A 17,201-nucleotide genomic window follows, 5' to 3' on the forward strand; every position below is an offset into this window, starting at 1 on the left:
TGTAGACTTTGAAGAGACCTAGAAACTTAATATTTACATGTTAAACATAAGTAAAACTTGGACTTGGTGAAGGTTTATTTTTCCAACAGATCTTTGCTGTTAAACATTAGATTTTTAATGTTTCATGACGCATAGTGTTAAGAAATCCTTATGGCTTCTGTTTAAATTTGGATGCCACTGCGGCATGTGAAATCCCACAGGCAGATGAACTGGTCTGTGCAACAAGCTGCGTTTTTGGATGCATGAATCTCTACCGTATCCAACAGTAATAATTAGAAAGGACATATCCTTAACATTATCTCAAGCACTTCAGAGATTTGGAGATTGCAAAGACATGCAACGTTCACGTGAGATTTCGAAGTTGGTGACTTCTTCATACTTTGTGCCTCCCTGCCCAACTGACCCATGAGAGGAACAGAGTAGCCCTTTTGAAACATCTCTTTTCGCTTCCTCTGACATGCCGTAATTCTTGTTTGTCAAGCAGCAGTTAGTTGTGGCTTGTCTTTAGCTAAACAGTAAAACCAAAGTAATCAGACCTTGCCTGGACTTCCTACAAAGAGAGGCACTAAGTCAGTGCCTGTTCATGCATATATCGTCGAATCATGGAATGCTTTGGGTTGGAAGGGACCTCAAAGATCACCTAATTCCAATCCCCCTGCCATGGGCAGGGACACCTTGCCCTAGAACAGGTTGCTCAAAGCCTCATCCAACCTGGCCTTGAACACTTCCAGGGATGGGGCATCCACAACTTCTCTGGGCAACCTGCTCCACTGCCTCACCACCCTCTGAGTGAAGAATTTCTTCCTTATATCTAATCTAAATCTCCCCTCTTTCAGTTTGGTATGGAAGTGTACAAAGACGCCACAAACCACCCCAAAACTAGTGCCACAACAGCCATATATGGGAGCACATCTGGCCTTGTCTCTCCCTAACACAGTTGTGATGTATCTGCAAAGCTGCCCTTAACCTGTGCTCTCAGCGGGGCTGTTTGCACAAAAGGGTGGTGCTGGGAGAGCTCTACACCTGAGTTTACCTGGAAACAGAGTGGGATAACTCTTTTTACCTCCTGTTTCACAGTAAGATCTTCATCCAAGCAGGACTTCGAGCAGTTCCTGTGAAATTTTTGTTGGTCAAGGGTTGGCATGTAGCCCTGCAAAAAGAAATCATCTTGAAAGTCTGATTTTATATACAAATAACTATGGACAATGTTATACTAACATAATTCCTAAAATACATGCTCACTCATGTGGTGTTTAGGTAGCCTCCTAACGCAAGACAGCTCTCATGACTATTTAAAAGATATTTCTCCATCTGAGTAGCTGTAATGTCTGCCTCTTCTACAAAGCATTTTAAACACATTGTGGGGAAATAATTGTTGGGGTTTTTTTCAGCAGTAAACAGAGCCTGGGCAGAAACCATTTCAAAAGTTCAACTCCTCAGCTCTACAAGTAGGGAAATCAAGGTGAGAAATGGGGGTCAGGCAGCAAACTGTCACAAGCCATTCCTACGCCACGTGTCTGGGGCTCGTTTGTTTTATTGGAAAGTTTTCAGTGGGCTTCATTTGTTCCTTCATTCTCAGGGCAAGAAAAGAGAATGTTTGAAATCTTAAAAAACATCAACAGGACAGGAAAAATAACCTCTCCCGGGGCTGTAGTTCAGAAGATCATCTCAACATATGCAACTGCTGCATCAGCCCCTGGTTCCTGTAGGTGTTTGAATTAACACATGTATTCAGGGACGTTAACGTGCAACCAGACGTTAATGTGCTGAGACATCAAGGACCTTTCCGCTTCCTGTGTTTTGCCAGCGTGCAGGAGCACAACAGGCTGGGGAGCGGGGGGAGCATGGCCGGGACGAAGGGTCCACAACTCCCCTTATGATTTGAATTTAGGATCAAGGGCTAAATTGGCCAGTGGAATATTCCATACCATGCAACGTCATGCCTGGTGTATAGATGAGGGTTCTCAAAACCTTTTGTAAATGGTCTGAAATTTCTGGCGGAAATCAGGAAATTCCTATATTGCTTTTTGACAGCATTTTTCCCCCTTATAACTCCAAGGTAGGTAATGCCATTAATTGTCCTAGATTAACACAAAGATCCTGTGAAAAGACATGCATCTGCATTTGCTTCACTGCTATTTTACAAAGTGTTCCGGTGGAGAGCATGCTTCCAGTGGCCTTGGATTTGTGACAAGACACTAATGTAGGGATCAATAATTTATTACTTCAACAGACATTTACAAGTTTACCATAAAGAGTCTGTTGAACACAGCCTGGTCTTACAAGGCTTGTGCTTTAAGTAACATTTTTTTAAAAATAAACTTCACTTTTTCCAGGCAGACTGTTTATACTACTTGTAAATACTGTATCATTTATGGCAGGACATGTAAATATGTATAGTTTAACAGAGAAAAATTAAAAGTGCTACACATTTGGGTAACTTCTACAACTCGTGTAATGCTTTAATCCCTTAAAACACACAAGATTATACACTTAGTGGTCTAAGATCCCCAAGAGCCAAAGCTTTAGCTTTAATTAAGTGGATCTGTCATCGGTTCTCCCATATCCACATGTAAAATCACGTGGATGTTAAAGAGCTGCTTTAACTGCACAGATGTAGGCTGTGTGGTTGGCTCTGGCCCATTCCTGGGTGCATGGAACAAGCCAGCACCCGGAGAAGCTGTGAAATCCCTCCTGCATCCCTTTGTGGCTTGCTGTAGCAGCTGCAGGAAAATAAGCCTGTCCCCAGAATTGAGCACATCACTGTTTCGGTACAAACCGCCAGCGACAGCCATCCCCACTGATGTCCACTGCCCGTTGCTGCTGGTGCACTGGGCATCAGTCCTGCTTCTTACTCTGAGGAATGAACATGCTGTGAAAAGACTTAGATCACCTTGGAGGAAGGATCTAAATCCACCTTCACAACAGGAGATGCTTTTGAGTGCAAAATAACCTAAAAACTTAAAACCTGGGGCTTTGTTCAGACACTTCTCTGTCACAATTTCTCATCATGAAAATGAGGAAAAATAGGAAGAAAACATTTTCCATGATTGGGCTTTTTAGATTCTCAAGGTTGAAGAAAAAAAACTACAAAAAATTCTCCATGTGGCTTTATATTTGTTTCTCTCACCTACAAGTATCTCCTGTCCTGCAGCAGCAGCAGCCAGTAACTTTTCCAGCACAGCAGCAAATCTGGGAACAGAGGAGGATTCCTGCAATTCATACAGAAGAGCACAGACCTTGCTGTCCCAACTGGGGAGCGACTTCATCCTGGGGATACACTTTCACCTCCAATGCATACTTTTTAGATGAGGTCCATCTTAAAAGATAGAAAAAGAAAAAAAGATCCCTGGACCTGAGCACTTACTGTTGCACTGCAAAGCGTCACAAATAATTGAACCTGAGGACATCCTGGAAATAAAAACATCAGCAAAATGCCAAGTTTCTGGCAGATAACTTACTTTGCTTCCCTGCTGCATCCACGCTGCCAGTCTGTGGGACACAGAGGTTTCCGTGCTTCGCTAAATTGGCACCAACACACCTGAAGCCGGGTCTGAAATCCAGCACCCCCTCCCTGCCACCCAGCCCAGCCAATTCACAACCTTCAGTCACTTGTGTCATACAAAAGAAAGCGATAACATTATGCCCCACTTGTCCCTCTCCACCATTTTTCTAATTATTAAACAACCTCCTGCCAACTTCTGATCACAGATTAATTAACGAGAGTTTGTTAAACTCGATGCAGAGACAGCTCTAGTGTCATCAGGGTGGGAACTTTCTTCACCGTGGTGTTTTGTTTTGTTTTTATCTTCAAAGTTTTGGAAGGGGTCTTTCTCAGAGGAAGAGTCTGTGCTGAGTTACCAGTGAGGAGCCCGGGCTCCATGGAGAAATCGAGTCCAGCGGAGAGACGAGGCAGAGTCTTGGCTGCAAATAATCATTAAAAGTGGAAAAAAAAAGTGGGGCAGGGCAACACACCAGCAGTATCTTTAATATTTTAAGGAAACCTCCCCCTTAAACCCAAAGGATTTGTTGCTGCCTTGTGCACATCCCACTCAGCAGCCTCTCTGGGAGCTTCATGGACGTCTGCATGCTTTATCCGTCAAGCATTTGGGACACAAAAGGCAAAGATAATATTCTTCATGGTTCAGAGATCTCTGATAACACTTTGACCTTTTAATCGGGGCCAGGCTGTGCAAAATTATAGTTCCTTAAATTCTTACTGTTCCCCAATGTGCTGCCAGGGACTTGGGGCATGGGAAAAGAGCAGCAGCTTTTCTGCCAGCAAAGCAGAGGATCATCCGCGTTCGAACATGAAGATCCAGCTGAGGGGAAACACTCCAGAGAAACACTCCCCAGAGCTGAGGGGCCTGGCCAGGGCGCCACTGCGGTCAGCACAGATTTGGGTGAAGTCTGCAGGCTCCAGTGACGTCCCCTTGACCGGCTCCTCCTCACCCACCTCTCAGGGAGGGCACAAGGGGATTGTGCCGACGCTCAAGCAGTGCCACCTGGGTGTTTGTCCTCTGCATCTGACAGACTAGATCACAGCTCGTGACACCAAAGTAGCCACAGAATTAGGCTGCGCCTAAGTAGAAATTAGTCACCACAGCGTGCCAAGATGTGTCCAACAATCTTTTTTTATTAAACCATTATAACAATCGCCGTTCAACACACAGAAAGAAAGCACGTAATAAAAATTAACATGTAAGTGGTACCCTTCGACATCAGTTTATTCCCTACTTAAGGACTTACAGCAGAAACTAGCTACTTAGGTCGACAGTGACTTTAGTGTAAGCGGTAGAAATTTGGGAAAAATTTGCAACAATCATCTAGGTGAGACACATCCAGCTCCGCCATCAGCCGAAGACGCTCTTGGCCGGCTCTTTCGGTTTCTCAAAGACCGTTTCACCCCCTGTCCGATCCCGGCTGAATATGGAGGGTGCTGCAGAGCCCATTTGTTCTTGGAAAAGAAAACCAGGAGAGGCAATCAGTGAAGCAGCACATCAAATTCAGAGAGTAAAACTAGTGCTGCTAAAACATATTTGATAAATATTTAAGCTGCCCATCAAATCTGCCCATGTTACTTCCCAAACCTTAAAACGCAGCACTTCCCCCCCCAGGGTGAGGCAGCTGACAGCCCCTGTAGATGGTCGCTGCATTGACTGGCCCCAAATCCCCACAGGTGCTTCAGAAACTTGGAAACTACTGAGGTCCAAGCTATCATGCTGAGAAAGGCTTAAAATTAATAATTTTTTCTTGGACTCTTCCACTGATGGAGGAAAAGCAACACAAAACCAGAGCACCAGGGGTGTTCAGTGCAACCACCTGCTCTGTCCTCTCCACCTTCTGCCCTTTATCCCCCCTTAATATCTGTTTCATCTCAAACACATCAAATTGATCCAACTGAGAGGCCAAAAATCCCCTACTCTACAACCAAGCCTCTGATCTTCAACTTGGGCAGCCCTTGACACTATGGTCCCAGGGCTCGGTTTGAACCCTGGTTCAGAAGGCAAAGTTAAGGGCTCTCCCTCTTGCCTTGTCCAGACAGGGAGAACCATCACCCTGAGCAGAGCCCTGTTGGCACCTCGTGCTACCATCGAGATGATGGATGCAAAGTCCCTGCGCAGCCAGGCCAGGGTCAATGAGCACACTGCTGGCTGCTCTTCCAGAGGGGAACCCTTTCACTTGGAAAGAGCAATTAAGTCGATGTTTTACTTTGGAAGACCACTTAATGGTTTCCATCAAGGAGACTTACCGCACTGCTTCATCACTTGGTAGGTTTTGGATTTAATTTCCTGGTTTTTGGAAAGGTTTCCTCTAGCTCCTTTAAGGTCTTCTTCCTTCACTGGAGGACGCTTCTTTTTCACAGGGGCTGGCTAAGGAACAGACACATTGCCCACATATCAGTATTTTGTGTTTAGAAGCGTAGGAAACAAAGCTGCCTTAACCCAAAGGCTACAACACAAAGTTGTTAATACAATATTCCAACGATTTCCATTCTGAGACTGTACATTCAGTTACTCCAGATCTTTGCACAACTATGATTTCACTGCTCTTCCCAAAAATCTGTTGCCACTATTACTGTTCTGAAATTGTCTTCTGTCTGTACAGCCTTTGAAAGAGACAGTGGATTGCTTTTTTTTTTTAATTTATTTTAAAATTTTCTTTTTCCAGCCCTGCCTGGTCATTCTGGAAGATCAGATTAGTAATTCAAGAATCTGTCCAATATTTGGAAAGGAAAAAAAACTTCATTACAAAATTTGCTTGTGCCTCAGTCTACTCACTAGTTCTTAGGGAAATTGGTCAGAGATTCTGAAGCCTGGCTTGACTTAGTTGGAATAAACTCAACACTTGACTCATAGTTACTGCTCTTAAATTTAGGGAACAAAAGTATCTGAGCACTCAGCAGGGTTGTCTACGAGCATGTACTGAACACATCTGAAACACTGGACTCGGAACCCAAAGAAGGAGAAGGAAATGCAATATGGAAACAGATGCCTCATCAGCTGGTGCACTGGAACGTCCAAGTATTAATCTGTTTACGGTTTATCTTGCTAGAAGAAAATCAAGATAAGATGGAATCCTATCAGTTTATCCCTACCTTTAAATGAGCACTTCAAAGTCAGACACAATGTCAACCAGCAGCAGTCGGCACCGTTGACATTCCCTCTTCAGTTTATTATTTCAAGGACAGATTGCCAAGGTCCCACCAGGCAGACCTTGCAGCAGGGGCACAGAAGATGTGATTAAAAAGAATTAAAGTCCCCCACACTCCAACTTTAACAGATTTGCACACTGAACCACCAGCGAGAAGCTTCTCTTACCATTGCTACATCGTAAGGCTCCTGATATTTGGGTTCTGGCAGCAGAGGAGCCCACTCGTACATTTCCAGGCAACCGCCTGTAAAGCTAAAAACAGTTGTGGAGGGAAACAAATCCCCCAAGGCCCGTGAAAGTCCAGAGCAGTGAGTCCCAGTGAGCTTGCAGAGACAGGGTGTGCATGCCTGGCTCTGGGCAGGGGTGGGCTGGCTGCACGGGAGCCTTCGGCATGTTTCCTGTGGCTGTAAATTCCCGGGAACGCTCAGAATAGCTCACTGTCAATCCCATTCGCATGTGTTGTAGGAAACAAAACATTCATGAGACCTCTGGGGAAAACACTCTACCAGTAGCCAAAGCAAGCAAGGGGAAAGGCTGGGAGCAAACCCCTCAAAATTCACAAGAGCTTTTGGCTGGTTAGCTGGATAACCAAACATCCCTACAGCCAGGGAAACTGGCATGTGATGGGAACGGTCCCCCATGCCCACAGCACGGTCCACAGGCAGCAAGTATAGACCTGTGTTGGCTTCAGCACAGAAAGGGAAAAAAACCTTGTTTTGTTAGCAGGAATAGGAAACCTGCTAAGATCCTTCACCCATTATCGCCAAGAGACAAACTGCCAGGCTGCTTTCCACCCACACAAGAGACTTCCTGGGGATGGGGTAAGGAAGGAGGCAGTTGGGATACACCAAAACACAGCCAGGTGGAGCAGAACTGTTAAATTTGACTGAGTTATTTTAAAATAAAACCTCTCATGCTTTGATTACAGGTGGATTTTCCAGCAGGACAGCTGCTGTGGATTAGCTGGCCCCCAGCTAAAAAGACAAAAACGCTGCGCGGAAAGGTCACTGTGAGCCACAGAGGTGAGCCCCGGGCCGGCCAGTGTCACAGCCACACGCTGTTAATCGCTCCCAAGGCCAGCGCATTTTTGCCAGGAGCCGTTCCCAGCTGGCGCAGCAGCACAGCCTGTGCTTTATCTCCTCCTGTCACAAGTCAAAAAGTGTTGGTTTACAAGAAATATGACTGTTTTTTCAAGCCTTTTTCTTTGGAGTAAAGAAAATAAGCAGAACTAAGTTGCTCTGTGTGGTCGAAGGATTGAGCTCTTCTCCCCTCCCTGTGTTCTTACTCTCCATCCCACCCACCACGCAAAACCCTCATGATGGGGAGAGCTCTGCCAGGCACACGTAGCTTGCGTTGCGAACATAATGCTTATATGAAAAACTCCACGTTTCTGAGCTAATTTTAAGATCACTTTGAAACACTGATTATTGGGGAACACAGTAAAGACAAACCATTAGTTACACAAGAACATAAAAGCACGCAAGAGGAAATTTCAGTCTTAAACATTGTATCCTAACAGCTACAATTTTCAGTCATGCTCTCTCTTTTTCTGCGCGTTAACAGCTTAAACTTTACACAGCAGCACGCTTCAGTATAGCCACGTCCTTCCAAAACTATTGCTGAAATTTCAAATCATTGTCTGAGGAAGCATGTTAGCAAAGCAGAAATCACCCCTTCTGCGAAGCATCCCAAATCGGAGCCGTGGAAATGGTTTTTCCCTTCCTACAGAAATAAAAACATTTATGGTAAAACAGAACATTTATAAAGCTAAATTAATTAACCATGGCAAGGGCAGCTGCCTTCCTCCTTCATCAAATAAACCCACCTAACGACTTGTTAAAATATTCAAGCAGAGCGTTTGAATACTTCTACATAACTGAAAAGCCACATCGAGCAAAAAAGCTGAATTCAGGGGTTAATGAGTCGTTCCAAACAAAGCGTCTGAGCCAGCTAACACTTTTGTCAGGCACCCTGCGCCAACGAGAGCCAGCCTCATCACATCTCCCCGTACCTGTGACATAACGGCGGGGCTCACTCGGCCGTAATCCCTCCCGAGGTCGCTTCCCGGCTTTGATTAAATCCAGCCTGTGAGCTCTGCGAACGCCTGTTTTTTTCCTCGACTTATATAGAGCATCTAACATGAAGTCATTAGCTGGGTCATCTTCCCAAACCAGAACGCAGGGTGATTTAGGTTGACAGAGGTTGTTGCTGTTGAAAGGTTTATTCTTGGCGATGACGAGGGTGTGCAGTATTTACCGCGCCCCGTGCCCGGGCACAGATGGAGCCGGGCACTGACGAGAGCAGACAGCTGTGGCAGCAGGACCGCAGGGAAGCCCGATCCACTACAAAATGACTTCCCGGGGAGTCCGCTGGGACTCTATTTATAACTTTAGAAGGCAAAACTTTGTTATGGGTACAAAATTGACTCTGAATCCTCTTGAGGAGGAGAAAAGAAATCAAGTGTCTGTGTTTCTTTCCCAGAGTAAGACAATACACATTCTCTAAAGATTATATAACCTAACATCCGAAGCGTAACATCGTGCCCTAAATCGCTTTTGCACAGGGATCTTTAACAGAAGAGTATTTTGTGCATTTTGGAGAGTTAATAATAGGATACGGTTTTACCCTTTCGGTTCTATTGCTGAGGTGGCTCTGATGCGGGCTCTTACACAACCAAGGGAGGAAAATCATTTTCTACTTACAGCAGTATTAGTAAGTTTAATCATTTCACCTGTCATCTGTATAGGAATAGCTTACACAGACACGAATAAATTCAGTGTTCCCCACTGTACATGCTGACAGTAGTAAAACCTTTTCCAGAAATTTCAACACTTGTTCTCTAAACAATTTTTTAATTAAAACAGAAAAAGTAAAATCTTAAGCATGAACTCTATTTTTTTATTACTGGGAGAGGATTGGGTGGGAGGTCGTTTCCCTTTTATTTTTATATTTTTTAATATTAATTCTTTGCATCATGCAAAAAAATCAGCTTCTATGACTGCACTCAACACCTACAAAGAGCAAAGACTTCAGCCAGTTATGCTAGTATGAGACTGGCAGATGCAGCAGACCTTCAAACATCTCTTACTAGCAAGATCGACCGTTGTAGTGCTAGAAATCTGCCCTGGCCTTTTCTCGAGCTCAATCTGTGTTTTGTTTGGGCTACAGAGAGAAGCACGGCAGGTAAAACAAAATTGGCATTTTTCATTATGAAAACCTTTCATCAACACCACAGCACTAGCGCCGTACGATCAGGACTATGGGATTTGTCTGTTGTGAACTATCCCCGAGGCCTCTGGGTGCCCATTTTGCCTTTAAGTTGAGCTCTTTCCAGGCCTGAGAAGATGCCTTCCTTTACATGGCTATTTGGGGAATTACTTGTAGGTTAAGCAGCAGTCTGGATGTTACGTACTTAGCCACCCTTATGTTGAATCACTATTTTAAATTTGCAGCTTAGTAAACTAGAGGAAACTTTTCTGCAGAACAGCAGTACCTTTTAGGAGGCTAACAAAGCAAGCGAAAAAAACCATCGACTTTAGGAAAAACAGCAGATTTTTTTCTATCATACAAAGTAACATCTCTCCTCTACAAAGATGTTTCTATATAGTCCCGTAAGTGTCACCATTCTGACACTATCTACCACAACAGGAAAATAACACTCTACATGTTTAAAGCAAATATTTAGAATTCGAGCTACTGAACTATTTTTTCCCCTTCAGCTTTCAAAATTGCGTCATTTAATTGGTACTACATGTTCTTTACTGGAAAGCAAGAGTTAGGCTTTCATGGACATGTAATTTATACAAACAAAATCAAAACCCCTTCAGCTTGCACGCTATTCGGGAGTAGGAGATGAGGCACTTCAGAGGCGGGCAGCATATCCTGAAGTCTCTATGACATCGCCCATAGCCTGGACAATTCTGTTCTTGATTATACATTCCCTAAATCAACACTGAACAGTAAGCACGACCATCTCCTCTTAATGGACCATAGGCTAATTTTACCTTACAAAAATAACAACCTAAGTCTCCAGTTACTTACGTTTCAGAGTAGAAATCTTGTTCACCTGGTTGAGGTCCTGAGATCTGTTAAAAAGGACATGAATGACAATGAAACAAAAGAGGCTCATTTATTTAAAAGTGGTTTTTAAAAATACAAGTTAATCCTCTTTCATCTTCCAGTGCAATAGGAAGTGTTGGAAACTCCTTTGCTGAGGAACAGTTGCAGCTAAAACATGGCAATGACCACGGAGAATTCAGTGAATATACACACGTCTGGCCTCTGTCATCTTCAGGAGACACAAATCTTACAGAAGATTTGATTTCTCCTCCAGGAAACTGCTAACATTCCCCACTGGACTGACAGGCTCGATAGGTTAAAGATCATTCTCCAAATTCCCTTTGAGGATGCAGTTGGTATGGAGACAGCACCGCTTGGATGTAGTAGGTGGGAAGTAATGAAAGCAACGGGCAAACACTGAAGAGTTACAAAGGCAGTAGCAGATCGATACTGTGGAGGTCCAGCCCAGCAGAATACACCGAACCACTCCGACCAGGATAGGAAGGGGTGACAGCATCAGCAGCTCAGTAGGAACAGGATTTCTGCTCTATTCTGGCATAAAGGTACCAACCTCTCACTATTTGCGGCCTAAAAAAAACCACAAACCCAAACCAAACAAACCAAAACAATGATTACCTGCAGATGGTCATGTTACAGCTTCAGAGTGAACCAGCTCTCGTCCTACATGGTGGTCATCATTCCTAAAGCACTCTGGAAAATCAATGGTAGGTACCATGCCATACCCTCCAGGGAACCTGGAAAGTACAATGGAATTTTTCTGCCCAACAAAACAGAAAGAAACCATAGACTACACTCATTTTGTTGGGTATAATGAGGGAAGTCCAAGTGCTTGCTCCAGACACTTCAGTAATCAAGGAAGCTGCTTCCCTGGAGCTTAAGAGACAACTCTGCACTAGATAGCATGTAGGAGCGATGTCTTTGTCAGACAGAAAAGAATAAGCACTGCTTCCCCCTTCACCTTTTGCACGGTTTTAGGAAGTAGCAGAAACTCAAGTTAGCAAGGAAGACATTGGTCATCTCCAGCACGTCACCCTCCGAGACAAGGGACAGAGAGGCAACTTGGTCCTAGAACTAGACATCCCCACATGTCCCTTGTCTGTCTCCGAAGAGGTACTACATGAGTTCTGTGACACAAGGCACTGCACAAGCAAACTTCTCAACAGGATCCTCAGACATGTTCCCTCAGCTTGCACTTCTACTACCCGCCGCAAACAAATGAGAACGGCAACCAAAGATAAAATAGGTTAACAAGTTATTGAATTAGGCCGTGCCTCTGCCAAGGGGCAGGACATTGGAGGTAAATTCAGAAATTTCTAAGTTTACATGTTCTTGTTGCCAACCGCCAAAAGGTCTGGCTTTGCTTGAAAAGCCAAAAGCAGGCTGTGATAATCAGTTGTGTGGTTAAAGCATTTTAGCAACATTCTACACTCCAGAAGACCTCAGGTCAATGTTCTGCAATCTCAGGAGTCCCTAGGTTGTACACTGAAGGTTTTATTTTCAGAATGAAAATACAGATGGTTATTCTCCATGCGTGCACACGCACAGGGCAAAAACTCTCCTCAGGGAACAGATCCAAGAGGAGCTTACAAGGATTCCTACAGTCATAACCGAAATTTGCTACTTAACAACAGCGGTCCCTCCAACTGAAACAGGACTTGCTACTAAGGTAAATGAACATATTGAAAATAGCAGCAACATGAGTGTGCAAAAAATCAGATCTGCAGTTCTGAAGTTAAACTCCAGTAGCAAAACCTGCTTCCCACAATGGCACATTATAAAGACAAACAGACGCGCTTTTAAACAGAGCAAGTATAAAACAAGTGTAAAAATCTGTAACAAGTCACTTTATTGTAAACCATTATACAATGTAATTACATCAGACACCCTTAAAAGTTTAAGGTAACGTCACTCATTAAACAACATGGTCCAAACAGAGGGCAGCAGAACACAGCTGTTGGTTTTGCTCACATAGGCTATACTCTGAATTCACTTACAAACAAACTCAACATTCAGTTTGAGACAGATATCCACGCAAGACAAACACCTACAAAAGAGTCCCTTTTTTAAAGATACTGCAGTTTTACTTTGTAAAACCATAGTAGTCATTTTCAGTAATTGAACTGGAAACTCTACCTAAAAAAGTTTGCACGCCTATGCTGTAGATCTGCTCTGACTTGATGTGGCTGAATTTACTCGCTTTCGTTACTGGTTTCTCCTGTAAAAAGCACAGCAAAGTTGCAAACATGGGTTAGTCAAGCACAGTGGCAGAAATTCCTTGTGATGCTCAGCTCTCAGCAGAGTGAGAGCCCACACCTCCTTCCCCAGGCACCGCTGGAATCCGAGCAGACACCTGCCGGGGGGGATCACTTTGCATTGCTCTAATTTGCAACTCAATTTCTGAGTTTTCCCTGAAGAAAAGCTATAGTACATTTTAGTGAGCAACATTAACATACAGCATTTACCTACTGAAAGTAAGACAAGGGGACCTGAACATATTAAAGCCAGAACTTGAAAACCACTTATTAGACAACACCAGTTTTTTAAGTTTATGCAGATGTGTCACAGGTCAGATACTAGAAACAGTTAGTACATTTAGGTTGACCATTCGTGGTAAATTAGATCTCCACCAATACTTCTGTCTCTCTTCTCTAAGTTACAATCCCTTTCTCTTACTTTGGCATATACTACATAGCTTATTCTCATTAAACAGAATCACACTTTTTTAAGCACAGCCTGAATTAAACCCTTGCTTTGAGTTGTCCCGAAGTACGTTTATCAGGCATAAATTTAGAGAGCCAATTTGAGGACAATGCAGATGTTATAGTATTACTACTGGATCAACTCGTTATGAAAACATTTATTTCAGACTGTACTGCCAATACATTTCAACGAACAGTAAAGACATAGTGAAGCACTAGGCACACGCTTCCTTCTCACACACCCAAGCTCTTCAGACAAGAGCACTTGTCCTACTTGTACCTATTGCAAAAATTCCAACTTTTATCTTACAAAAAGGAAAACTGCCAATTTTACATTTTCCATCTCTTTCATATGATAACAAAGAATGAACTAAAAAAAAAAACCCAGTTTTTGTTATTTGGCTAAGGATGTGAATAAAATTTTTATCTTAGTAGAGAAAAGTTAGAGCTGTTTTTCCCCTCTGAAGATATGCTCCTCCTGCTACTACTGTGATACTTAATATACTTCTGTCTCTTTGGCTCATAGTGCTTTACTACATCATCATGCTAGGCATATCAAAATCTCAAACCAAGTGACATTTAAGCACTTAAGACATGAAAAGTTAGGCATTCATACACCTTTCTACAACCACCTTCAAGAAACTGCTCCGTAGTGCTTTCAACTGTTTCGTACTTGGTCAATAAGTTTGAGGTCTGCTCAAAACAAATATCTTGACATGATTAAGGCCATAATTTCATACTGACACTTCACAGACTAAACATGAGACTAGAAGGAGAAAATTTTGATAATTTAACCGGAGAAGAGGAGGGAAAGGGAAGATAAAATGAAAGCTCGTACAGTTAAATTTGTGTGCGCTGCTCAGTTATCTCTGACAGTGGATGAGGACAGTGATGGCTGTGCAGTGGGATGTAGCACATGTTGAACAGCTTTATTTCACTATCTGAAACAGAACAAATCCCGTGCTAAAAAAATAAATGCTGACATTTGTGGCAAGAGCCAGTCCTAGCTCTTAAACCCCTTTGGAAAAGTGAGCTGTGTGAGTCTATTCTGTCGATGAAAATGAATTCGTTGAAGTACTGTGCTTTTGGACATACGTGCCCACCCGGTGGTAAATAGCCAAGAGAAGATGCAAGTCACACAACCAATGAAAAAACCCAGAAAAACTAACACAGAGGCAACAACGATCAGGGACATTCCCCGCCCCCCCCCCCCCACCCCCGAATAACTCATTTAAGCTTCCATTGCCATTAGTTTCTAGATTTACGCTAAAAGAAACACAAGTACTTAAACTTATTGCAGTTATTACATTTCAGTGCACAGTAACAAAGGTCAGTGGCTCAACTAAACTCGCAAACGTTCGGATTGGTGCAATGTCCCTTCTAGGCGGCTGGACACGCCGAGGTGTACCTGAAGTCTCACAACACTGTGTTCACCTCGGCAGCCAAGCAGTGAAAAGGAATGCTGGAACAGTGAAAGTAAGTACGGGAGCGCACAGTTCAGTATTTACTAAGGCCCATTTAAGTGGTCTAGATAGTAAATCACATTAAGACCTAGTAAATCTATAAAAAAATGTAAAAAATTTTAAAAAGTTCTGAGCAGTTTTCCAATGAAACTGTTTGGTTTAAGGCTTGGAACATTTCTGATGTCCAGATACTGCAACAGATTTGCAACTAAGGTCTGTTGTCACCTCTTTGACACATTACCTTGTCCTGCACAAGGTTCAACTAAGCAAGGAAAGCCGTTGCAAACAATCATTTAGAAAATATGCAAAGCAAAAGGATGTCACTGAAAACATGTCCTAGGTTTCAGATTGGCACGTGTTGTCAATTATCAGAAGACAGACACGGAAAATCACAAAAAGTTCTGTAGTAACAACCGTATTATACCTCTTTTTTTTTATACTACTACAGGATAATGAGACTTTATGGAAATTAAACAGGAGAAATCTTTTTTTAAAGCACATTAAATAGAAGATTGCTTTTCCAACAAAAGAACAAGGGACAGAATTATTTGCAATATTGTAGCACAACTGCTTCAATCAGATCACAGTCCTGTACTGCAGCCCTCATACAAGGAAAAGTATAAGAAATATTCCATCTCTTTTGAGTCATTTGAGAGGTATGCACAGGAGACTTGCAGAAACAGAAATAATTAGCCTCATCCATAGATATTCATTTCACAAATAACCCATCACAACAGATTTTTGTTATACACTAAAGTGCACGTTTGTCAAATATGCGAACACCACCTCCTACTAAAAAAGGTATTTTCTAATTATATAGTCAAAAATCACACTTACAACCGCATTTTTAGTGATATTTGGTGACTTCAGCAGTGACAGAGAGCAATTTTGCAATCCCTTTGCAATCCCTTTGTCTGAAACCAGGACACAAGGATAAATAAGATTTTCACTACAAATCTTTTGATCTGTTCTGCACAAAAAGGGAACTGCACCCTTTTCTCTGACAACAAGAATCTTTAAATACAATTGTATGAAAATATAACTTAAATATAAAATAGTCGATAGATTTGAGGAGACTTGGAAAAAAATCTTTGTTCCACCTATTAGTTCCATAGGTACCTGGTAGCAAGTAAACATTTGTACTTAAAAAAATAACGTTAAGTTACAGCTTGTAACCATAAACTATTCTGCTCTAGGAATTATGCTGCAAAAGCCAGTTTTAGTAATAAAACACACTCCTTTAACTTAGTCGATTCTGATGCCTTTTTGGGAACATCTTAAGCTGTATCATCAGTAACCATAAGTGAGAGATTGCTGTATCTGTTTTCTATGATCTTCTCTGAAATGCCAGATACAAATCCCCTTCCCGACTAGTCCTTAACAACGTTGTTTTTCCACACATGATGAAAAGACATTCTTGCATAATTGGTCAGTGTGTCTGTAGTGCAACCCAACTGGAAGTCTTCCAACCATCAGTCGGCATTCTGTTGGTAGACCTTGCTTTTGAGTCAGTTTGTACGAAAAGGGAGATGCAACTGCAACATTAAAACCCACTGACTGAAGTTTTTGCCACGAAACCTGCACACACACAGGTCAGGGAATGTGTCATACAGGCAGACCAAAACGATGCTTCTTTTTCTTAATGGGCTTTAAGTTGGTCAGTCTACGCAGGTCCTCTTCAGCATCTGATTCCTCCATCTCATCATCTGCTGAAATAAGGATCTAAAAACAAATTATGGCTTCTGAGTAACATGGATCAAAGTCACACTCTTTCTTCATTCTACTTTTAACCTTTCACTTTTTTTATGCCTGCAAATCACCTTATTACTTGCTCAAGAAAGAGCTTACAGAACATGACTGCCAGTGCTATCAAACAATGTCACGCATTCTATCTGGAACCTCCAGTAAATTTCAAAGAAGGATGCATGCGTATTAATCTCCACTACAATCACTGACCCTAAACCCAAAAAAGTGATTCCGGCACCTCCAGAACAGTGGGGCAGCTTTCTGTGAAAATGAGAGAGAATATATAAGGTCCGTATCCACACGGGTAATAGGACAGTCATTTTATTAAATAAAACCCTGTATAAACAGTACTGTCTTTAATGCAGAAGAGTTACATTAACCAACTAAAGCTAAAACAATTTACCTTCAAAGATCCCACCCATCCTTCAGTTGAACTGAAAACTGCCCACTTAATACAATTTAGAATAAAATTATGCTAAAGCAAGGATCTAAGTACTTCTCCAAAATCAGGCCAGTTGCCGTCACCAGCTTCCTCTTACTTAAAGCTATTAACCTTTCT

General features: G+C 42.5%; 2 protein-coding genes across 3 annotated transcripts in view; both read right to left on the bottom strand.

Moving 5' to 3' along the window:
• Nucleotides 1-4,802: 4,802 nt before the first annotated feature.
• MUSTN1 (musculoskeletal, embryonic nuclear protein 1) lies at nt 4,803-8,689 on the bottom strand. Of its 2 annotated transcripts, none has more exons than XM_009989004.2 (3): nt 8,666-8,689; nt 5,753-5,873; nt 4,803-4,957 (listed from the first exon to the last, which is right to left on the bottom strand). In XM_009989004.2, exons 1-3 carry the CDS (start codon nt 8,672-8,674, stop codon nt 4,854-4,856), a joined length of 234 nt encoding a protein of 77 aa, XP_009987306.1. In that variant the 5' UTR covers nt 8,675-8,689; the 3' UTR covers nt 4,803-4,853. The 2 variants fall into 2 exon arrangements, with proteins under 2 accessions (XP_009987306.1, XP_009987305.1); XM_009989003.2 differs by lacking the exon at nt 8,666-8,689 and adding an exon at nt 6,349-6,357.
• A 7,107-nt stretch (nt 8,690-15,796) lies between these two features.
• Nucleotides 15,797-17,201, bottom strand: part of STIMATE (STIM activating enhancer) — a 35,244-nt gene continuing 33,839 nt past the window's right edge. The window contains exon 10 of the mRNA XM_086619275.1: nt 15,797-16,618. Within this exon, the coding sequence (XP_086475401.1) occupies nt 16,502-16,618 (117 nt within the window). The 3' untranslated portion in view covers nt 15,797-16,501. The remainder of the gene's footprint in view (nt 16,619-17,201) is intronic.

This window comes from Tauraco erythrolophus, chromosome 12 (assembly GCF_009769465.1).
Source record: "Tauraco erythrolophus isolate bTauEry1 chromosome 12, bTauEry1.pri, whole genome shotgun sequence".
In the NCBI taxonomy this organism is placed as follows: Eukaryota; Metazoa; Chordata; class Aves; order Musophagiformes; family Musophagidae; genus Tauraco; species Tauraco erythrolophus.

Coding starts and splice junctions, on each gene's coding strand:
- MUSTN1 (XM_009989004.2), bottom strand. Junction 4,958..5,752: donor CCAAGTGATGAAGCAGTGCG/GTAAGTCTCCTT, acceptor TTCTTTTCCAAG/AACAAATGGGCTCTGCAGCA.